Source organism: Heteronotia binoei, chromosome 10, assembly GCF_032191835.1.
Source record: "Heteronotia binoei isolate CCM8104 ecotype False Entrance Well chromosome 10, APGP_CSIRO_Hbin_v1, whole genome shotgun sequence".
Taxonomy (NCBI): domain Eukaryota; kingdom Metazoa; phylum Chordata; class Lepidosauria; order Squamata; family Gekkonidae; genus Heteronotia; species Heteronotia binoei.
The window spans coordinates 58,576,029-58,600,654 of record NC_083232.1 but is presented as its reverse complement, the minus strand read 5'-3'; the positions used below and the strand labels follow the sequence as shown (position 1 = coordinate 58,600,654).

General features: G+C 41.5%; 1 protein-coding gene across 2 annotated transcripts in view; it reads left to right on the top strand.

The window, feature by feature from the left end:
• SCRN1 (secernin 1) overlaps positions 1-24,626 on the top strand; it is a 37,332-nt gene extending 12,706 nt beyond the window's left edge. The window contains exons 3-9 of one of the 2 annotated variants that reach the window (XM_060248716.1): positions 5,654-5,835; positions 11,687-11,889; positions 15,144-15,338; positions 16,323-16,488; positions 18,405-18,585; positions 21,564-21,723; positions 21,978-24,626. In XM_060248716.1, the coding sequence (XP_060104699.1) occupies positions 5,654-5,835; positions 11,687-11,889; positions 15,144-15,338; positions 16,323-16,488; positions 18,405-18,585; positions 21,564-21,722 (1,086 nt within the window). In that variant the 3' untranslated portion in view covers position 21,723; positions 21,978-24,626. The remainder of the gene's footprint in view (positions 1-5,653; positions 5,836-11,686; positions 11,890-15,143; positions 15,339-16,322; positions 16,489-18,404; positions 18,586-21,563; positions 21,724-21,977) is intronic. The other variant, XM_060248717.1, reaches the window with a different exon arrangement.

Below are 24,626 nucleotides of genomic sequence, written 5' to 3'. Positions count from 1 at the left end.
GACTAGCATTTTCACAGGGGGAAGAATTTCTACCCTTGAAGTATGAACAGGATTTCAGGGGGTCATATCAGGTTTATTTTATTTATTTTACTAGATTTTTATCTCAGCCCTCCCCCAGAATGCTGCAGGAGAGAGGAGAAAGTCATGCTCTGTGGGTAGAAATCTATGCTCAGAGGACACACTAGTTTGGATACAAGCCGTGATTTCTGTTCTACAAGTGTAGGCATGTTTCTGGCTGCCTCTGTAAATTTCCTGTATTCCAAAGCTTTTGCAAATATGTGGAGGAAAAATGCTTGCATTCCTTACATTCAGTTGTGCGCACAACTAAAAAGCTGTAAGGGCTTCTGGTTGCTGTATAAGGGAAATTTTCAATAACTAAATATACCACTATCCATTCTTCTAACCATTTCAGGCTGCTCGGGAACAAAATTTCAGATGTAAATCTGTTGGGGAAAGTACCATAATGATCAATTGATCTAGCAGGATAGATGATGGTGGGTCAAGCTCTTCCCCTTCTCCAAGCAGGGAACAGAGAATTGGAGGAACAGAATGCTAGAGGAAATATTTTAGGAGTCTTCATGAAAAAGATTCCCAGAGATCTCCTGGTGTGACATGGCTAAGGGGTGAGGGAAAAGAGAGGTGATAAAAACTCCTTGCAGCAGGAAGGCAGTCTGTTTTCCGTGGGTGCTGACTCAGTCCATGAGCACACACACAGATCTCTCCACTGGGAAGGCAGCCATTGACATGTGCTTGCTTAAAGAGCTAGAACAAGTTTTAAGGTCCAGCTGTATAGAGATCTGCAATTTCCCTAAACTAAAGAGCCTGTCCTTTTTAAATATCTGATAGGTCATATACAGAGAGAAGGGCAGAGGAATTGTGTTTTTACCCATTTCTTTGTATCGTGATCAATCTGGTGCTGGATTAAAAGTATGCATTTTCTTTTCAATACATACTTCATAACTTTTGGTGCTGGCAGTGATTCTCTGTATCACATAGACCTCCACAGTCTTGGACATGCTATTTTAAAATGGTTTCTTTCATATGAAAATTACTGTCCAGGCTACCCATGCTGATCAATCTCCACCAATTCACATCTATGAAACTTCTATTGTTGAGTTACCCTTGGAACTCCAGTGCCAGACAGCCTTTCTGCCAACAAGAGAAGAGTGGAGATTGATTAGCCATTTGCTGGGGAGCCAGCTTTCTGCATGGCTTCTTTGGAAGTGTTTAAATAATCAGGCTAAAGGCTCCCAGGTGTTCTGTGTTACCACAGTGTGACAATGATAGCAATGGCATCTGCTTCTCCAGCTGGTCTGTGCTAGACAGGATGAGCATTGAAACAACTTGCGCAAGGTACTGTTTAGTTACTTTGTCAAAGTTAAACAAGATGTTAAGTTAGGCCACACCAAACATGACCATGATAAGGAGTCAGACCAAATTATCCCTGTTATGACTAAGCAAAAGCAGCATGACATGCTTCAGTTGTCTGAATGTACTTGGTGTAAAGAATGTGTAGCTGAGAGAAGACAGTGCCCACTATCCTGTCAAAAGAATTCACAAAGCTGTGGTTTATGATTGATTAAGAGTGCCATCTTAATCAGCACTTCATTGTTCTCTCACTTCAGTCTATGGTCTGTAATGCTGTTTCTTGAGGAAACTGAACAAATCTAGGAGTATTTGTTTAGAAATTAATTTCCCATAACCAAGGATTTAAATATTGAGAAAGTTGCACTTGGAATTTGCATTCATCATTGCAATCTCCAAAGGTGGTGCCTGGTCAACATCTCACCTTCTTGGAAGACCCATTGATTGTTTTGTGTTAGTTATTGGATTATTGTATACTGCTGTTGTGATCCACATTGATCCTGCTTGCGGGGAGGGCGCAATAAAAGGCTAAATAAATAAATGATTGATAACTGAAATAATTGCAGGTTGGTTCTTTAAAACAAACTCCAGACACTAGCAGTACAAAGCTCTGTTTGTGGACTTTTTGGGAGTCCTTCCTTCAGATCATGTAGTAATAATCCTTACACCTATATTTAATTATCACTTTGAAGAATGTGATATTGAATAATCTTCTGTTTATGTCTGTAGAAATAATCTAAGTGCCTGCAGTATTTTAGAATATGATATGATGGTGCGTATGTTAAGTCCTTGGGTATATAATAACTTAAAAGATTTCCCCTGGTTGTATTGCTTTGGTATGCTTAATTACATTTCTCGTTTTTGAAATGCTAATTTAACTTATGAAAATATTAGGAGGGGAAAAACCTAATATCTGAGAGCTATGTATTTTTTTGTTTTCCAAAACACCCACTAGGATTTCCTTGAATTAGTTCCAGTAACATATAATTTCCTCAATGTTTTGTCTTGCTTCTGGCATTTGACTAAGGATATATCATTGGGGAGAAGTTTTTAAAATACTGATGATTGCTGATTACATTATACATGTTATAGTGCTGATAATCAAAATTCCAAAACAGTTTAAAAATGTCATTTACTTTCCATTTCTGAGTACTCAGGGCCCATCACAATAAAGTTTCCAGGTTTTTCTTTTGCTTTTCTATAGTGCAGTCTCTGAAAACCTATGTTTTGCTATTTTTAACCCTTAAACTGTGAGATTTGTGCTATAAGAGAAGATGCTGCAACTTGCAATCCATGTAGGGCTGCCCAGGTCTGTGTTGGAAAATATCTGGAGACTTTAGGGGTGAATCTGGGAGAGGGTGGGGTTTGGGGAGGGGAGGGGCCTCAGCAAGGTACAATTACATAGAGTCTACCCTTCAAAGCAGCCATTTTCTCTGGGGGAGCTGATCTCTGCCGACTGGAGATCAGTTGTAAAAGCAGGAGATCTCCAGGCCCAAGCTGGAGGCTGGCAACTCTAATTAATGTAAAACATGTTTCTTCTAGTCTATAAAACATAGAAAGGAGAGCACTAAATTGTACTACTTGCCTTATAATTAGGGCTGCCTAAGTTTTACTATAGAGTTTTGATTCCTAGAGCTACTCTTTATCACTTCTGGTGAGAACGTCTGATAAGTACATGAGGCTGCATTTAAAAAACAAACAAACAAAAACCTCCTGTGATGCTGTATAATCCACAGCCCTCCTGCTTGTTACCAGGCACTGGCATTGCCTGGCAACCCTACCTTGAACAGTGAATTTCCTCATGAGCCAGCAGTGGAATACAATATAAGAGGCTCTACATTACAGCCAATTATTTGAGTTGTGAACACAAGAAGGAGGTGTAGCTTTAGGATTAGTGAAGTCTGAGGGAGGGGGAAAGGCAGAGAGTTGAGCAGTCCAGCAACTCAGTGTGGCTAGAAGAGGCTGGGATTATGGGCAGGGTTATACAGTAGCCAGTGGGCTGATGCACAGAAAATGTGTTGGTTGATAAATCATAGAACGGCAGTGTTACTGATCAGTAGTCGTTGATCTGACAGGAGAACAAAGCCTGAAACAGGTCAGTAACATAGCACCTCTAGGAAGTAGGGTTTCCAGCTAGCCCTCCCATTTACTTTCCAAGGCTGGGGAATAGGAGTATCAGCCTTCAGGTGGGACCTGGGGATCGCCTCGAATTACACCTCATCTCCAGACTACAGAGGTCAGTTCACCTGGAGAAAAGGGTTGTTTTTGGAGGATAAACTTTATGGCATTAGACCCACTGAGGTCTTTGTCCTCCCCAGGCTCCATCCCCAAATTTCCAGGAGTTTCCAATCTGGATCTGGCAATCTTACTACCATCCCATTAAGGTTGCCAATCCCCAGGTGGGGGCAGAGGATCTCCTGGTTTGGAGGCCCTACCCCCACTTCAGGGTTATCAAAAAGTGTGTGTAGAGGGGTTTGAATGTTCTCTTGGCACTCCATTATACCCTATAGAGACCAGTTTCCCTAGGAGAAATGATGTGTGGGTATATGGGGCTCTGGGGAGAGGGGCTGTTTTGGAGATAAAGGCGCCAGATTTTCAGTATAACATCTGGTGCCTTTCCTCAACCCCCCAAGTTTCAAAAAGATTTGACCAGGGGGTCAAATTTTATGAGCCTCCCAAGGAGGTGCCCTATCCTCTATTATTGTCAATGAAGAGAAGGCATTTAAAAGGACCATGGTCCATTTAAATATGATGTCCAGAACTCCCTTCAGAGTTCATTCATGCTTGTCACAACCTTGCTTTTGGCTCCACCCTCAAAGTCTCCTAGCTACATCCCTGAAGTCCCCAAATATTTCCTGAGTTAACCTGGCAACCCTAAGGTGAACTGATCTCTGTTGCCCAGAGATCAGTTGTAATAGCGGGAGACTTCAGCACCACCTGGATGTTGGCACCCATAAACATAACAGCAGCAGTTTTATTTTCTAGTCCTGTTCTAATTATGTCCAACTTTCTAATTATGGCTTGTTCTTCTCTCCTATCTCTTAAAGGAACTGTATTTACAAAGCACACTTGCTTTTCTTTACCCCCATCCTTCTAAAAATATTATTAAGTACTGCAGCTTTTATCAGAGAGAAAATGGGATATCCTGACCTGCTGAATATTTAATAGAAAGATGTGCCATAAAATATATTAGTGTCCTCCTAATACTGAAGGGTTTTTTTCATTTATTGTTGTTGTTCTACCAGTGTTCACTATGCTGAAATATCAGTCTGGCACAGCAAGCTTTGACTCAAATGTTTATACCCTGGAAATCTTATTGGTCTTGAAAGTGCTACCAGATGTAATCCTAGCTGTTAAAACATCAGTTACCTATGAAAAGTTGCAGTTAATTTTGCAGGTAGCTCCTGGGACTGGTGAGAGGTCTTGGATATAATTGACTCCTGGTTCTCACAGGCAGGAAACTGAAGTGGGAATGAGATTGCTGAATGGACCATGTGGTAGATTCCAGATTTAAATATCCCTTTCCATAAGAAACTTCATGCAAATTGAAAACCAGCAGAGTAGGAAGAAAGATTTTCCCCTTCATGTATTCTCTTCGTTCAAAGGGGTTTTGTTTGTTATGTCATGTAAAAACTTGAATCCACTAGTTGTAATCTCAAGGTGGGTCCACTCACACATTCTGCTGCATGTGTGAATTAAGCTTTAAGATAGGGTAGTGGGTGGTATCCTGACTATGGGGGCCAGATCTCCTGAGAACTCCTGGGCCACCCGCTTGTCCATCCTGTTCCCTGCTGCTGCTTGATGCACTGGGAAAAATTAGGCAGTCTGTTTGGTATTGTGTTAACACATGATGTTACTTCTGGTGCAAAACCAGTAGTGACAGTGCTGCGCTGGGCAGATGCTCTAGGATTCACCTAAAATTCTTTGGGTTTGGGCAGATTCTAGAGTGTTGCCCAAATACAATGATGTTGCTTCAGTTTTGTGCCAGAATTGACAAAGTGTATTGGTACAATGCTAACAAAATTTCTACTGCCTCCAAATGCTCCCAAAAGGTCCTGACTTGATCCAGCCTACCCCCAAATACTCCCCAAAAGGTCCAGGCTTCTTGTGAAAGAAGTACCACATAAGCTGGAGGAATTCTTGGGCTGTAGGAAGCCCTCCAACTTAACATAAACAAGTAAGTTGCCACTTTCCTATTTGCCTATAGCAAACAAGAATTACTGATTGTAATGTGAAAATAAGACAAAAATGCCTTCAGCAGAGTCTTTTCCTCCTCTTTTCTCTGTAGTGCACATATATTGAGATTGACCAGGTGCCCAAAACTCATGCAGTTGCACTGAGCAGACCATCATGGCTATGGGGGGCAGAAATGGGAGCCAATGAACACGGAGTGTGCATTGCAAACAAAGCCATTGTCACCAAAGAAGCAGCCTCTGAAACTGAAGCTCTGCTAGGAATGGATCTGGTCAGGTGAGTGCCTAATGACTACATAGCAGATATGGTCTACTTAATTTTCTGAGCAGGAAATCAATGATTTTAAAATAAGTCTTTCCTCAGTTAAGGACCAGAAGTGGCTTATATTGCTTTCCTTTCCTCTCTTTTATCCCCACAATGATTCCATGAAGTTGGCTAGACTAAAACCAGTTTCGCAGTCACTGTTGCTCTGCCCCTGGGCTTCTGCTTTTGTTGTATCAAGCAATTGATTCCCCCCAGTTGCTGCATGGCTGCATTTTGACCTGCGGCTCCCTCCAATTTCCATTGTGTCTACTTGATCACTAAAAAACAAGATCAAGTAGATGCAAGGGACACTGGAGGAAGCTGAAGGTCAAAATGCAGCAGCACACCAACTGGTGAGGAACTGATTGCTTGATATAACAAAAGCAGAAGCCCAGGGGTGGAGCAACAACAAGCGTGGAATCAGTCTAAGTGTGTGTGGTTGGCCTAGGATCATCCAGCAAACTTCTATGGCAGAGTGGAGATTTGAACCTGGACCTTCTAAATCCTTGTCCAATGCTCTGATCCATATAGTGCACTGGCTGTTGCCATTCAGTCAGTCAGTACCTTTATTGGCATAAACACTGGCTGTCACATGTGTGTAGATATTACATCTTGGGTCCTCAGATGCTCAGGAGAAAGGCAGGCATATAAATATTTTAAACTAAACAAATTTTTAAAAGTAAACTATCTTCTTGAGTTGATGATGCAGACTGTTGTTCACATTGGTCTGTTAATCCTTATGTCCAGGATCTCCAGCATGGTGCTCATGTATGCTGACACCCAGTGTTTTTAGAAAGTGTGTGGGGCCAGCTGAGGCTCTAGATAAGCTGGGCTTCTGATTTTCTCCTGAAGGTGTGACTGGCTCTGCAGATTAAAATCACATTGTTCCAGTGGCTGCTGCCACCCCAGTGTTTGTTCTTTTCTCTCATCCTTCTTTCCCAGTGTATTTTTAATTACCTATCTTCTCCCCTGCTGAGCAGACAAGCAGGGCAGAAAGGAGATCTGAGACTACGGTGCAGAGGATTCCTTGATGGCTCTGACCCTTGGTTTGTTCCTCAGCACAGTGCATGTCCTGGTACTTTATTTGGTCTGCTGCCCATGGTTCTGGCATGGATTCTAGTGAGATCATAACTCTGGATCCCTTTCTTCCAGTCACATGACTCTAATGCCACATGATTTGCTGTCACGTTATATCTCAGGGAGTGCTGTGCTAAGTGGGTCTTGGGTCTAGAAAGATTGAAGATTGCTGCCCTTCACAGGCCGTGCTATAAGTCTTGCCCTTTTGGATTGTCAGTGTGAGGTTTGGTAATGTTTTGTTTTTAATTCCTTTTAAACTACTGAACATTTTATAATGAATCAGATACCCTTACCAAAGTGGTGGTTTGCTAAACAGCCAAGATATAGAAAGTGATACTACAGTTCTATTAAAAAAAGGAGTATTAATAAATCTGCATTGTTTATTTTATTCTTTGCTTAAAAAATATGCTAGTGTGGTAGGGTTGCCAAGTCCAATTCAAGAAATATCTTGGAATTTGGGGGGTGGAGCCAGGAGACATTGGGGGCGGAGCAAGGGTGTGACAAGCATAATTGAACTCCAAGGGAGTTCTAGCCATCACATTTAAAGGGACAGCACACCTTTTTAAATGCCTTCCGTCCATAGGAAATAATGGATAGGGGCACCTTCTTTTGGGGCTCATAGAATTGGACCCCCTGGTCCAATCATTTTGAAACTTGGGGGATATTTTGGGGAGAGGCACTAGAGGCACTGAAAATTTGGTGCCTCTACCTCAAAAAACAGCCCCCCCAGAGCCCCCGATACCTCCAGATCAATTTCCCATTATACCCTATGAGAATCGATCTCCACATAGGAAATAATGAAGTGCCCAGCAGACATTCCCCCCCCCCCGCCCCATTTCTGGTGACTCTGAAGCGAGGGATTGGCGTCACTACTCATGAGTTGCTGCCAACTTCTTCAAAGTAACACAGACACACCATCCCAAGAGGAAGCCTTTCAATTGGAGACTGAAGCCTCCGGAGCTGGAAAGTTGCATCGTGGCTGGGGGGGGGCTTCCCCCCCGCCGGCCAGCTGACTGGGGGCGGGGAGCCTGGGAAAGCGGGAGAACCCCCGCTGGGACCTGGGGATTGGCAAGCCTATAGTGTGGCCTTGAATGGCTTACTTGTATGTTTGTGAGGAGAGGAAAAAACCCTCTGGAATAATTACATCCCTGTAGTCTTATTTCAACTCATGCATTCCAATGGGTAACATTTGTGTAGGATTTGAATAAATGAGTTTTTGAAAATTATTTTATTGTAGGTCAAAGTGATTGACAACCTTAGCATTATCAGTCTTATTCTTATAATATGATTTAGATTAATGTACTACCAAACAAAGCATCAAGGCAAGAACAAAAACTATAAAGAGTGGAATGGAAATGTTGCAGAAATTCCAGTTTCAAATGAGAATGTGAATGGGATTGTAGGCTATGGTAAAACCTGGGGAAGATTTTTCCCCAACAAAACCTACTCCCCACTCAATGAGTATAGTTTGCAAGCAAATATATTTGTTCTTTGTCTAATTGTTTCTTTGTCTAATGGCCATGTGGAGTCCTCATTTGGACAGATCCAGCTGTATTAATTAGGATTAGTTCAGAAGCCAATTATTATAGCAAGAGATTCAAAGCTTATTTAATACAGTAGTTATAAGTATGTTAGTCTAAGCTCTTTCCCCTATTCTCCTACAAACTAGACTTCTGTGCTAGAATCCTAATTTATCCCTTGATTTTTGCTAACATGAATTTTCTGCTTTTATTTCTCTCCCAAATCTCTCTTACTTTTCAGATGTATAAAAGAGGGGACGGGCACTCAGTTGCATGGGAATAAATTGGCTTATATTAAATACTCTAGGAGCAGTTGCATTGTGGAATGAATTTCCAAATAGTTAATAGCAACAGCAGGGCAATATTAAAGGAAGACTGAAATATAGTCATTGTAATAAAGATTAAAAGACTGAAATATAATCATTGTAATAAAACCGTTTAACTTTGAACAGTGTATGAGCTAATTTTTTAGTATGTTATGAGGATATATGAAACGAAATTCTAGAACAGGGGTGTCAAATGTCCAGCCTGTGGGTCAAAACTGGCTCACTTAGGGCTTTAATCAGGCCCAAGAGGCTCTTTTCTCCCCCATCCTCCTCCTGTCCTCCCCCTTTGAAGCTCCACGTTCTTTCTTCCTTGTCTTTGCCAGCCACAATATAGAAGGATCCATATTCTAGATGTTACACAATGTATACAATGAAAACTATATTTATAAACAGTAAGTATAATTCAAACAATGTTACAATGAATCCCAGTGGTAGTGGTCCTGATAGGACTCTAAGTATGTTACTACAATAAAATTGTTCATACAGATGTAATCTCCCCAAAAGGGATAAATATTGTTGTAATCAACTATGGATTCATTAGTCCATCATCATCAACATCAGTGTCCAACATCAACCTCGCAACTTCCAGATTGCCCCAAATAATTCCAATGAAAGTGGAACCCAATAGCCAGAATATGCAATCCAAAAAAGATCCAATACTTAAGATGAGAACCAGTCCATTTTCACTGAAATTATTTGGATGTTTTGAGAAAGGCTGTTCACTGTTATAATCTCAGACATAAACCTTACAAAAAGAATCTTGGAAATTGACTATCTGGAAGTTGGCAACTCTACAGCCTCACCATAGAGCAGGAGTGGGGAACCTCCATCCCAAGAGCCATATGCGGCCCTCGAGGTCATTTGGTGTGGCCCCTAGGGATTTCTGGGTCGAACTGAGCCATGTGGCAGCCTCTCTGGGGCCTGACTGGCCAGCGAGGATTGTGGGACCCAGCCGCGCTGTGCAGCAGCCTCCCCAGGGCCAGGCAGGAATCACAGGGCCCAGATGTACTGTGCGGCAGCCTCTCTGGGTCCTGGGTGACTGGCCAGAATTGCTACAGGGCCTGGAAAAGTTACTGTCACAGTTCAGTTTGCACTTGATTATCCCAGATGGTGTGGCCTAATATGCAAATGAGTATGTGACCTAATATGCTAAATATTAGGGGATGTGGTCTAATATGCTACTGAGTTCCTGCTGGGCTTTTTCTATAAAAAAGCCCTGAACCTATGCATTTGCCTAGGGCAGTGGGCCGTGTGTGTGTGTGCCAGATTGGGCTCTCCCTACATGACTTCAAATAGAAAAACCATTATTTGCATTAATTTTACTGGCCTGAATCATTCTCCCTCGGTGGAGCACTGTTTTTTAAGTTGATAATTTTTTATGACCCATGAATGATGTTATAAATATCCATATGGCCCTTGGCAGAAAAAAGGTTCTCCACCCCTGCCATAGAGTGATGAGGTTGGGCCACTATGACCAGCAGGTGGCCTGCTAATACTAATATCCACCTTTAGCACAGAGTGGAGCCTCAGACCAGGGGCACAGAATCCTTGGTTGATGTGTCCTGCATTTGTCAGGTATTTCAACTGCATGTTTCTTATGGAACAGTGTAATCCTAAACAGAGCTCAGTAGACCTAGAAGGGTGTAATTCTGCTTAGGACAGCACTGCAAGAATTTTAATGAGAGGTAGAGTTGCCAACTCTGGCTTGAGAAATTAGAGATCTGAGGAGTGCAGAGTTGGAAGGAGATTAATTATTGTATGGCCTTATGTGCAGAATAGCTAGGAGATCCTAAAATTGTCATGCAGCCAGAAATTCTAGCTCTTTTAGTGTCATACACCACTAGGTGGTGAGCTAGATTTGTTTTTAAGGCAAGAGATGTTTCAGAGGTGGTTTGCCATAGCTTGCTTCTGCATCACAACCCTGATATTCCTTGGAGGTTGTCCATCCAAATACTAGCCGAGGCCGATCCTGCTTAGCTTATGAGAACTGATGAGATTAGGCTAGCCTAGGCTGTCCAACTTGGGGCGGTTGGGTAGAGTTCAGCAGGAATGTGATACTACAGACTCTGCCTTCCACAGCTGCCATTCCTTCTGAGGAACTGATCATTGTAATCTGGAGATCAGTTTAAATTCCAGAGCACCAAGCCTAACTGGAGGTTGGCAACCCTAAAAGGACCTGCTCTGGAGAAGGAAGAGATGCTATGACTTCTGACAATTATAGACAATTAAACATATCTCTTTATCCAGGCTTTTTAATTAAGGATTTTATTTTTCCAACTTTTTAAAATGATCAGCTCTGGTTGGGATCATTTATATGCTGTTTATCCAGTAGCTTGTTTTTTTACTGTTACAATTGAATCCCTTGCCCCAAGACAATGGATTAGCTGCTCCTATGGTGGGGCCTGGGAAGCTTAATTTCCAAATATTCATAGGAAACAAAGGTAGTTGGAGATGTTAGAATGCATAGACATGTTAGATGTGAGGAAATTAGATTTGGTATCTGCACTCAAAGAGAAGCCCAGGCCTAAGAATAAATAGAAGTGATGAATGAACCCTTATTGGAGTTCTTCAACCTGTTCCACACTGGCAGCAGACTGGACGGCAGCTACATGCTGTTTTGCTTTAGATTTTATTTTTACCAGTGCATTTATTTTCATAACTTTACTGGTCCTTACAAAATCTTTCATATAGAGACGAAAGATTACAAACAGGAAAATAATATAACTTAAAGTGCTTCAAATATTATGAATGGCTACTACTATCTGAGTCAATTAATAGAAGTAATATGTTAGTATCCAAGCACTTTTTTGCAATTTACGTTTGTTGTGTTGTTTAAACTAGGGATGGCTGTCCACCGTTACTCTAATAAAGTTGCTCATTCTCCCCTACTCCCTTTCCCAGACTTGGTCTAGAAAGGGGTGCAACAGCAAAAGAAGCCTTGGATGTAATAGTCTCTCTGTTGGAAGAATATGGCCAAGGTGGAAATTATTATGAAGATGGGAACTCATGCCATGCTTTCCAGAGCGCATATCTCATTGTGGATAGAAAAGAAGCTTGGGTTTTGGAGACTATTGGGAAATACTGGGCAGCAGAAAAAATCACAGGTATGTTTTTTATTATTCATTAATTTCCATACTTTTAAGCCAAACATTGGCTTCCAAAGCAGCTTATACAGTTATAACCAGGGCTTTTTAAAAGCAGGAATGCAGTCCTGACTGGCTTGGCATCAGAGGATGTGGTCTAATATGCAAATCCACGAAAAAAGCCCTGAATAAATTAATCAGGTGTCAACAAAAAGCATGGCTCAGGAGAAATGTCTTTAACTGGTCAAAAGACTGCTAGTGTTTGGAATGCAGGCTAAGGGAGGCAGTTCAGACTTTTGGGGTCTATCTTCAAAGAAGCCCTGTGCACAGTGCTTTGCAGTTGTTGGGCTTTAAGCCAGGATCCAGAAGATGGTTTCCTCCAGTTTTCCTTGCTCAAATAGATCTCATGTTCTAGATATAGCTAACCTCTTCCATGTGCAGCAGCCCGCTTCATGTGCAGCTTCCTGTGCATGTTGCTTTGTGCATCTGTGTATTGAAGCTCTCCTTGCTGTCTGCATATTCACATCAGCTTCTCAAAAAAAAAGAATGACCCCAGACGTCACCAACCTCTACAATAACACATGTCAAATTCAGTCTTTCATGTTCAGATTAGCCCTGGTTTTTAAATGTACTTGAAAGTTTCTTGAAGTTTTCAGGGAAATTGTGCAACTTGCATTGCTCTATAGAATCTTTTCTCAACCAGGACTCTGTATGCTCTAATGCACACAGAGATGTCTGCTCCAATTCATTTCAATGGATGGCACCTATCTGCAGACATAAAGGAATGTGCATGTTGATTGCCCTATCCACTGAAAAGGAAAGGAATGGGAAAGAAAGCCTATGTGCAGGGCACCAGGTGGGGTGATCACTAGTTAACACCTTTATGAATTTCCCCTTTGGTTTGGAATTCATGGCTTCCTTTAGTGGGTTTTTTTGTTGTCACAATAATAATAGGAAAACTTTAAAAAAAATGGGAACTTGGTGAGCTAAGTATGCTTTGATGAGACACACCCTTTCTTCATGGGCCATGCACTGTAGCTTCATCCATTGTCTTGATACAGAGATGGGGCACACCTTCTGCAAGCCACTCAACTCTGCTACAGACAACTAGGCCTTCTGCTCTCTATAGGTGTATGGCAGTTAAAGGTTTACATTTATCCATTTGTTCTTTGGAACTTCCATGATGATACATTAATCAACAACATTACAGCATCAGAGAGAAACAAAATACATTGCATCCATAAAGTGTGATCTGTTCTGCACAGGCACTTGTGTTGGAGAATCAGCGATGGTTGCCAGCCTCCAGGTGGGACCTGGAGATCTTCCGCTTTCACAACTGATCTCCAGCTGGCAGAGATCAGCTCCCCTGGAGAAAATGGCTGCTTTGAAGGGTGGATTCTATGGCAAAGTACCATGCTGAGGCCCCTCCCCTCCCCAAACCCCACCTTTTCCTGGATCCACTCCCAAAGTCTCCAGGTATTTTCCAACACAGACTTGGAACCCTAAATCTGCATGTATTCTAGGAAAGATACTCCGAGGTCAACTACTGGGAGTCTAATGCAGTTGTCTCTAGAGGCTAAGCTTTTGAGGCTTGCATGAAAATCAAATTTGTCTCTCTAAAAGCACAAAGCAGAAGACAATGTAAACTCTGCTGTTCTGCTGGTACCCTCTTCTCTTTGCCTGCTTTGGTCAAAATGAGAATCTCATGTTATAGAAGGTAGGGAAAGAGAGTGGCCAAAGATAAATGTTGGAGGAAGAGATTCATAAACAGCATTCTTCGTTGGTGCCTCTGAACTTTCAAAAAGGCAGACATACAACCCTGGCAGCTCTGTGTATGGTGTTGCTTAATGACATGAGATAAAACTACAACCCCCCTCTTCATCTGGCATTTCCTCAGTGATCTCTTTTTCCTGCCCTATGTTTAATGACTTCTATGTTTTTGTATTTGCATTTTAGCAGGATTTTAACTTTTAATGATGACTTTTTGTTTGGTTATAATGGTTTTTATGCCATGTTTTTACTACATTCTATTTTTAATTTGTAATCTTCCTGGGTGGCCTTGATATGGGCAGGAAAGTGGGGTATAAATGTTGTAAAATAAACAAATTATAAATCCCCACCTGTTATGCCTGTGAAAAAGTTTTAGGAGGAGGGAAGGAGGAAAGAAGGAAGGAAGGGAGAAAGAAAGAAAGAAAGAAACGTTCAAACCAGCATTTCACCTGATCCTTTGTGTCCTTGTGAAAGGAATTGTGTTGGTTCACAAAGACAGTAAGGTTCAAGAGTTGACTACTGGAGAGATTAATTAGGACCTTTAGCAACTATTTCTTCCTTTCTTCTTCTCCATCCCTTGGCAAGACAACTGATTTGATAAAACAGTGGCCAGTCTTTTCCCTGTGCAATGCCATTAGTATGGCAGCCTTGGGTTGCAGGTGTGGGAACAGTGATCCTTATTCACCTGTTGCTTTGCAAGTTGTATGCAGTGAGTCTAGCAGAATGCTGCCATCTGACTTGCAACTGCTTTGAAAACTGCCTTTCTCAGTGTGCAGAATAGGCAGACATGGATGCTGCTGTCATAACTTATCATTATGGTTGCAGACTCGGGGGCAGTGCCTGTGAAGGAGGACATAGCTCAGCTAGGATGTGATGCCTTTGAAACTCAAGGGGAACTGATTGCTGTAGTACGGAGATCAGTTGTAAGTCCAGGAGAACTCCAGGCTTCATCTTGAATTCTATGGCAAAGAATTCTTATACTGCACCATGTGGCTTCTTCATATGAAGTTGAGCAAGGGTTGCCAGGTACTCCCTGGCAGTCAGCCAGCAGCCGGCAGGTACCCCCTGGGATTTGCCAGCAGCAGCCTAGTGTCTTGCTAATTTCACTAGCAATGCAGCAACATTACTTCCAGTACATGCAGGAAGTTATGCCATAGTGTAGACAGCAAGACAGGGGTGCTCTGTTCTCTGACAAAAACTCTATGGTCAAAGCCATTTTTACTGTAGAGTGTTTGCCCGGGTGCCCTGTGTTGCTGACAATGCAGTGACATCACCAGCCAATATTGCTGAAATGCCAGGCTAGGCCTCTCTACTTCTGATAGACAGCAGAGGATGGGGCCTGGGAGCAGAGGATCACCCATCCCCAGTGGGGGCCTGGAAAGCCTAATATTGGAGCTGATATTACAGTATGCAGAAATGAATGTAGCTTACTGCTTTAATTTATTATATGGTCATATACCTCCCATTTTTAATATGTCTCTTTTAATATGTTTCTTTTTTCATAGAGGGAACAAAGTGTATTTGCAGCCAGCTTTCCTTAACAACCAAAATTGACGCTGAACATTCTGAGCTTAGAAGTTATGCAGAAAACCAAGGCTGGTGGACGGCAGATACTGAATTCAATTTTGCTGAAGTATTTTCTCAAGAAGATAATCATTCTGATTGTTGCCTGGGGAAGGAGAGCCTAGAAAATCAGGAAGGTAAGTAAGAAGCGATCTGTTTTCACTTTCTTGAGAATCTTGGTCATAGGCAAGACTGAAGGGAATTTGGGACTTTGTTGGAGCAACAACAACTTTTGCTTTAGGAGAAAGATTTAGGAGCTTGGAGACCTTTGTTCAGAATATTATAGGTATCAAATGGGATGCTGGCATTTGATAGCTGGACCTGGCAATCCTATGCAGTTAGTCCATTCTGAACACAGTGAATTCAGTAGACTGGGATAGGTCTGGGTAAGATTGTTCTGTGTGACAAACAGCTCCTGGACAACTATTCCGTGCTTACCTTGGTGCTCTGGAAGGAATTTTATCTCCTGGAAGGAATTTTATCTCCTTGTACTCTGTAAAAGTTTTAACAAAGTTAAATTATCTCCTCCTTTGGACTGACCGGAAGCTTAACAAAGTTTGTAATTTTTTCAAGTATTCACTGAATTGTTGTTGACTCAAGTCAAAGGGGGAAAATGTGGTTTTGGTAATTTTTTTCTGCGGCTCATTTTAGTTATGACTAGTGACATAAGGAGGTTGTGCAAAACTTCCTCTGAAAGAGAAACCGGTGGCAAAAATAACCTTTAGTGTCAAAACTGTGATGCTTTCTCCTCTCTTTAACAAAGCAGTGGTAGAGAGAGATGGCAGTATCAAGCATCAAGGAAGCAACCTGCAGGAATTTGGGGAGCACAATGGTCTCCTTGTGTCTTGGCATGAAATGAGAAGATTTTGCTGTACACAGTGGTGTGATGGCCTCTTTTAAACTGGCAGTTGCTACTATGAAGAAAAAAAGCATTTTTATATGGAATATAGTCTGCCTCTAGTCAATTAAAAGATGGATTGACTTTTTCATCTACATAGAAGGGTATTGTCCTCACCCTCAGTGGCTATGGCTTCAGCCCTAGTTACAGTATTTTCCCAAATTTAACATGCATCAAAGCTTTGGATCATGTCCTGTTAATGTTCCCTCTCTGATGTTTGCAGGTGATATCACTGTTCAAACGATGATTGACATCTTGCGTGACAAGGCCAGAGGTGTTTGTGTGGATTCAGAATCTTTCCTTACTACAGCAAGTATGGTGTCTGCTTTACCTCAGAATCCTAGTTCTCCCTGCATCCATTACTTCACAGGCACACCGGACCCATCAAGGTCTGTCATCAGAGTACCTGGCATCCTGCCATGAGTGTTTTAATGTCTCAAGATCTACTTCTAGGTTTACATCTGGAAAATTCCTTCCTCAGCTTAGGGTTACTGACCTCAGGTGGGGCCTGGAGTTCTGAAGGTAACAATTGGTCTCTTTTTGTAGCAGGAATTCCTTTGCACATTGGACTACACACCCCTGATGTAGCCAATCCTCCAAGAGCTTACAGGGCTTTTCTTATAGGGCCCTACTATAAGCTCCAGGAGGATTGGCTACATCAAGGCGGTGTGGCCTAATACGTAAAGGAGTTCCTGCTACAAAAAATGCCCTGGTCTCTACCTTACAGAGATTAGGGCCCCTGGAGGAAATGGCAGCTTTGGAGGACAGACTCTTTGGTATCACATCCATGTTGAGCTCTCTCTCCTTCACAGGCACTGCTCCCAAAACTCCAGGAATTTCCTAAGCAAGAGCTGGCAATCTGATCCTTGTTTATTGCTGGAGATCTAATCAACGAGGAATGGTTAAAGGTATCTCTTGTTGCCTGAAACTATTCCCGCAACTATATCCATATTATTAAGGTGTAGCTGTAGGACAGTCAGGTCTTCTGCTGTGGTGGGACACACTGGATTGGGGCTGAAAGAAATATGAAAAAAAATGGTCAGGATGACATCAACCTTCTCCAGGAATTGTGAGAACTCTGTGGCTTCTAGCAAGTTCTAGAGAGGTGTGACATCACTGATGGTGCCCCCATGTCCCCACTCTCCAACTCCTGCTGATTGCCTGTCCATGTCTAACTGCTCATCTACAAAATGCAAGAGATTATAACCAGTAACTGCCCTAAAGTGTTTTGGGGAAAACAGCAGCCGTTTTGTAAATCTGGATGAAAAGATCAGTAGGTCTTCATTAGTAGATCTTAAAAGGTCTTCTCCATTTAATCATTCTTATTGTGGCTTTACCCCTTGTTCAGATTCCTGGCTTTGATTATTGAATAAGGTTCAGAGATGAGAGAAATCCTTTAATATTATACCTTCCCTTTCCCCCTTTTGATCCATTTTATGTGTGGATCAGCAGAAAACAGTCCAGTTAATATAAATTGGATTTTTTATTATTTGAGGAAAACCATCTATCACATTATAAAGTTTTACATAAAAGGAATGAAAGCAGAGCTGAGAAACTGACTTGGCTGTCCTCCCCCTGCCCCCCCCAAATATTTACTGCAATTTATTTGTGTTCTAAAAAGCCATAAACATAACAATGTTTGCCTTCAGTGAAATTTTACACCATCTGTCTAAAAAGTCGTAGAGCTTCAGTGCCAAATGAAATTACTTCTGAGCGCTAGATTGTTTTTATGCAGTGAAACTGGGTGACAGACTTTTCCCAGGTAGCATGAGAGGTTCAGAATAAAGGGAGCAAAATCTTTAAGATTTTATGTAGTGTCAGTAATTGTGGAAATGCATGCATGCTCTTTCTGAGAATAGCATTATCATTGCCTTGTAAGCAAGGTGGCATTATTCAATGCAGCTTGTGGCTGCTCCAGTTTTTTAGAACAGCTCAACTCCAAACGTTCTGAGAAGTTTTTATAAGCATATTTATTTGTCAAGAAGCATCTCATTGCATAAGCCAGATCTTTATTGTTTAAGGAGTGGAGAGGCAAAATATTATATCCATGAGCTTTTGATACCTTCATTGTTTACATCTAAAATAGCAAGGGTCAGGATACTTAGAATTTTTTTTTAAAAAAATATGCTACATTGTTAATGCTTTCCTTCTTATGCTTGTATTGCTACAATTGCCTCTGGATCATATGACCAGTTACTGTTCATGACACATCCAAGGTTATAGTTTGGTGTTTTGTTTTTTAAACAAACTGCTAGGTGATGCACAAAGCGTCCCTTTGACTGGTAATATATCTGATCTCTTTCAGGTCCATATTTAAACCCTTCATCTTTGTTGATGATGTGAAATTAGTTCCAAAAGTTCAGTCTCCTGTCTTTGGTAGTGATGACCCTGTAAAAAAAACTTCTCGGTTCCAGGAGAAACGGGATCGCAGACATGAGCTGTACAGGGCACACGAGTGGATCCAATCAGTCATAGCAAGTGATCAGGTAAAGCTGGTAGAAACTGTGGCCTGAAATTTTACATCAACTATTGGTGATTTGGATAAAAAACAGCAACTGCCCTTTCAGATCACAGAAACATCTGAAAAGAATAGCTCTTACTGTATCTGATCAGTGTAAAAATATATTTGGAATGCAAATGTCTGAATGCTCACATATACCAACAACTCCCTGTCAGAGAGAGAGAGAGAGATTAATTTATACGTGTACTGCATTAAAGCATGCTGTTTTTCTTTTTTTTCCAGTCTGAACGAGTAAAAATCAGGAAAAACTGTGCCATGTGATCTTTCTGAACATGTAGTTCAGTTCTAAATGTTTCTAGATGGCAGCCTCCAGTTCCCAGATGGTTCAGTGACCAAGCCCTTGGACTTTGTCCTGCCCTATTTTGGTATAACTAAGTACATGGGCTCTAAGTGAATGTTATAATAAGGTCTAGATAGTCTTGGGGAAAGTTCTTTGATAAGCCATATTTTGGGATTTGTACTGTTTTCATGCCAAAAGACTGAAGAAAATGCAGTGCTTGCTCAAAAGAATTTTGACAAATGTTTGGAAAGATATTCTCAAAATTCTTTTGTAATATGTTACAAGTTAGCAAGTGCAGCATTCTAAGGGTTAAGCCTTTACCTGTTGAAGAATGAAACATAACCTGCAGTTTTGACAGATTGTGTATTGTATGCTGATGATTTTTCTTTTTGTCAGTTCAGTAGTATGTAAAATAAATGTAATGGATCCCAGAAAAAACATAGTTCAAGGGAAACTTGATATTCTTTGTTGTATTCCATCTTTTTAAAGTATAAGATAAAAACCCAGTTAAATGTGTCATGTGAGGGCTGCTGTTTTAACTCCCAAATGAGAAGCTGTACATGTTTGTCATCAGTTCTTTATATTAAAGGAAAAGGACATAACTTTTGGGTATCCTTCATGCAGTGGAAGCTTCTGTTCCTTCTCAGTGGAAGCTTGTATTCCTTCCTCCACAGTGCTGTGGAAGTTTCTATTTCCTGCAGAATCATTTACCCCCAGCAAGGTGCCAACTTTGTGAGAATTTTCCATGTAACTGGTTTCTCTTATCTTATAGTCAGCATTTAAAAGTCTCCTTTCATATGTCCCTGTGTGTGAACTGCTGTCTTCAGGCTGCCACCTGCTGGCTGTTCATATACTTTGAGTGGCTGACCTGGCATTGACCAGAAACTGTGCCTTTTTCATAGTGGCTCCTGCTCTGTGAAGTGAGCTCTATGAAGATTTGAGGGGGGGGGGGGGCTCTGCTTGGAGATATTCAGGAGGTGCTGGAAGGCCTATTTGTTTGCCCAGGGCTTTTGAGGGGTTTGAACTGGCAGGCAACTTAAAGGGTGAGGGTGAAGGGGTGGGATTTGGGGTTTACTATTTTATTTTGGTTTCAACAGGAAATTTTTAAAACTATTACTGTGAGCTGCCTTGAATCACAAGGAAAGACTTGGGTATAAATGTTTTAATAAAAGTGGTTGTAGCACCATGAGAAAAACCTGTGGAAGAGTTGCTGGTGTAATGTTTAAATGTTGCTTGTTTGGGGCATCTTAGGGTTGCCAAGTCCAATTCAAGAAATACCTGGGAACTTTGGGGGTGGAGCCAGGAGGTTTTGGGGGTGGAGCCAGGAACAAGGGTGTGGCAAGCATAATTGAACTCCAAGGGAGTTCTGGCCATCACATTTAAAGGACACCTTTTTAAATGTCTTCCTTCCATAGGAAATAATGAAGGATAGGGGCACCTTCTTTTGGGGCTTATAGAATTGGACCCCCTGGTCCAATCGTTTTGAATCTTGGGGGGTACTCAGCAGACATTTCCCTCCCCCCCTTCTCTACTCATGAGTTGCTGCCAACTTCTCCAAAGTAACACAGACACCCCATCCCAAGAGGAAGCCTTTCAATTGGAGTCTGAACCTCTGGAGGGGGAAAGTCACATGGTCCTCTGGTAGCGGGGCTTCCCCCCACCGGCCAGCTGACTGGGAGCAGGAAGGAGTCTGGAAAAGCGGAAGAACCCCTGCTGGGACCTGGGGATTGGCAAACCTAGGGCATCTTCTGAGGGCAGAATGTAAGAAACTGGCATTTACACACTACTCCCTCACCACTGGGGAGAAAGGACCATGTGAACTGCACTTGACATAGTTTTATGTGGTCTGTCACCCACTGACTGAAGATGCTTGTTCCTTGTTGGGCCTAGGGAGCTACCACATTGAAATAAACATTTTACTGCTAATGGCTGACACACTTTTTTTGCCCTTGGAAATGTCAAGGAAAGAGGCCTTTAATTTTTTTTAAATGTCCTATGTCTGGCTTGCAAACTGTCATTTTAAAAATGAGATATTCTAGGGGGGTCTGGTTCATGAAACATTATGTCACCATGTGTGCAATTTCATAACAGCCTTCTGCCAAGTCTTGCTTCAGACAAGAAACGCTTTTCTCCATTAGAAGAGAAGTCATTCTCAGTTTTCTCTCTTGAAGGAAAATTTTGCAGAAGAAAGTCATAAGAGCCAACTTAGTGGAAGGGAATCATGGGATCAAATATTTGTTAGTCCATAACATGCCACAGACTCTTAAAATTACCAAGCTTGTTTACAAATAGCAATAGTAGTAGCTGAGTAAATAGTCTTTAAGAGATACAAAGAATTATTTGGGACCTCCCCTCCTTTTTTAAAAAAAGTTGTGTTCTGGGTCCTAGTTAATATTTGGTTGTCTAAGTAGACCATTTATACTCCACTAATTATTCTATAATTTTAAAAAAGCTTTTTAAAATGAAGACAGGTTTAAACCAGAGATGACAGAATTTAATTCTACAATAAATTTATGTAGCTTTTCCCTTTCTCTGACAGCACTAGCACTGTCCAACACTTTTCAAATGCAATACAATGCTTGCTTAACACACATGTATAGAGACAGATTCTGCAGGATCATGGCTGAAGTCACTTTAGTTTATAGATGTTCCATTTTTCTTAGGAGAAAGGTCAAAAGCTGAGAAGAACCATGCTGGACCTTGAAAAACAGGGCTTGGAAGCAATGGAGAATATCCTTACCAGCTCTGAAGTTCTTGATCCTTCAGAAGTAGAAGACCTTTTTTATGACTGTGTTGATACAGAAATCAAGTTTTTAAAGTGAAGTGAGTCCTTATTCTATTCTGATATCTTCATTCTGTCACTCCCCCCTCCCCAGAAACAAGCATAAGTCCAGATATTTGGTTTGCTTAGCTTGTACGTCACTGCTGTATTTATAAGAGCCCAGTCTTTTTATGGTTCATTCTACTTTATTACAGCTCCAAATAGATTGTTTTCAGAATGCTTATTGTTATACATGCATTTTTATCCTGCTTTAGTCATCAGGGGTGAATACTAAGGTATTATTTTCTCATTTCAGTGACCCATAGACACTGTTAGCTTTTACGTATGAAGATCATAAAGCTCTCCAGGCCTCGAAAGATAATCTCGCCATATTGCCGAATTTGGAGGAAATCATCATCTTTCTAGAGAGATGCTCCTCAGTAGCTGTATCCAGTTAAAACATTCCTTTCCCTTTTCTCATCATGTTGGTGTCCTGTGTGTGTGCGTTTACGTTGTGAACAGAGAAAGATCATTGATTGGTTCAACAGCTGTATGCATGCTGGGTAATGTGATGCAGAATGTTTTTTTTTAACTCTTTGGGGTAATAGAATTTAAACAATGAATATCTAGAGTCCAGCTAATTCTCAGTAATACATTACCAGTTAAATACGTCACTGGGAAGACCAAATTTTGAGCCAGTGACAAAGGGGGGAAAAAATCACCAAATGTATCTGTGTTCCAGTAGGCCAAATTTTGCCATGATGCAAAGCTGATTGAGAATAGAATCTAAGTCTGTCAATCTTGGGTGAGGCTTGGAGATCTCCTGGAATTACAACTGATCTCCAGACAAGACTGACCAGTTCCCCTAAAGAAATGGCTGCTTTGGAAAGTGGTCTTGCATTGTATCCTACTGAGGTCCCTCCCCTCCATAAATCCTGCTTTTCCTAGACTCCACCGCCAAACTCTCCAGGAATGTCCCAACCCAGAGTTGACAACCCTAGTAGAACCTTGTTTGTAGGGTAATGGCAGATTGGGGTTCATTTCAGTGTGATATGGCTGAGCCAACAGCATTCCCCCTGTGGGGCTTTGCATTTAACATGGGCTGCTAACCTGTGCAAAGTGGGTGGATGGCTCTCCTTTGCATGGATAGTAGTACAGTTTGAATAAAATGCCCATGCAAGTGCAAGCCCGATGAAAGAAAGCTTTTGCCTCTCCAACATCACATTCACACAGTCCGGATTTGTACTGTCTAGTGACTAGAATCAGGGTCTCTGTGCCGCCAAGGTATTTCTAGGGGATTGGCTGCAGAGTTGCTTCCCCTGTCTCAGACAGATGCAGATCAAATGTGAAGGCAGGTTATGTTTCAATCATCCATTTCCCTCAAAGTGTATTTGGGAGCAGAGTGTCAGTGCAGCAACTACAAATGCGGCCTTGCCATTAAAAGAAACTCAAGGTTAATAATTAGGCTGTAGAACTGAATGGTTTAGGAACTCCAACAATTCTTTGAGCACGCCAAAGCTGGTACTGATGCCCATTTACATTCTGGCTAGCTTGTTCAACAAAACTAAAATTGAATTGGTGTAAATGTGCTGAAGAAGTGCATCTGCAACATCCATTTCTTAAAGAACAGGAGGAGACAATTGTCTTCTCTATGTCCCCCCCCCCCTAAAGAAGCTACTGAAGACACTATGCCATTTCACTGTGATGACTGGCTGGTTGAATAGGCTTAGACACAGGCATGTTGTTGATATTAAGAAGGCAGAAATAAGACACAAATCTTTTTACATGATAAACTCTGTATCTCTGTCATGCCAGTTATCTTACTTTTAGACTGCAGTATTCAAAAAGGTGGTTGCATCAAAGTTGTGTTTGTTTCTTCCAGAAAAAAAGTCAGAGCTTCAGCATACCTGAGCCTGCTTTGGTGGGGAGGGTGGGATATAAATCAAAATAAATAAATAAATACCAGAAAGTTCTATTAAAAGTGAAAATGCCAGCTTTTAAACAAACATAGTTATGGTTGATGAGCCTGGTTGAAATGCGAAACAAAAATGGATCTGAGGACCTAACTGAACAGTACATCTTCCCTGAGTTCTTCCCAGATATGTGTGATCAGACATGTGCCTGGAGTTCCATGACAGGAACTTAATTTCACGCACAGGTACAAACCGGATCAGGACCACATTGTACACCAAGAAGTAGTTTCATCCTTCCCCTTGTTTTGTTTCCTGACCTAAAATGACTGCTTAAGGGCATGTTTTGTCCCATTGGGGAAATCTAGATGTACCCAATCAGTACACAAAGAGCTCCCTCAGCAAGGCAAATAGTGCTTCCCAGGCCCATTTCAGGTCAGAAAAATGACATGAGAAATGACTCAAGTCAAGGCTTTTCTCATGTGCTGCAGATTGGGTTGATTTACACCTCAGTGGTTTCATCATAAACTCACAAAACATATCTGCTTTCTTGGAGCAAGGGGGAAAATGTAACATGTAGTCAAGCCCTATTTGAAGTTGAGGTATGTCTCTCTTGCCCTTGACCTAAGGTGCCTGAATGTTTGCTTGTGGGAGGGAGCTGATGTTTTAAAACAATTTCATATGAATGGACTGTAAAATGGTTATATGGATAGTGTTATGTCATTCAGGAGTTTCTGGAAACCTCAAAATAAGCTTTCCATCACAATGTAGCTTCCTTCTGTTTTACCTCACTTCCTGTGTCGAAAGAAGCTGAATGGTTGATGTACTGTTCTGATACAAATATTTTAGCTTGGAACACACTGCTTCAGGGATAAAAACAAACATTTCTTTGTACTTTAATCCATGTTGATTCCACGTATAGCTTGCAGCAATTAGAAAGGCAATTTTCAGCACTATTGCAGAAGTGCACTTGGAAGATGGCTTTTGTGACAGCTGACAGGCCAGTGAACAAAGCTTGAAAGGATTTTTATAGCAATTGAAAGAGAGGGGTTTTT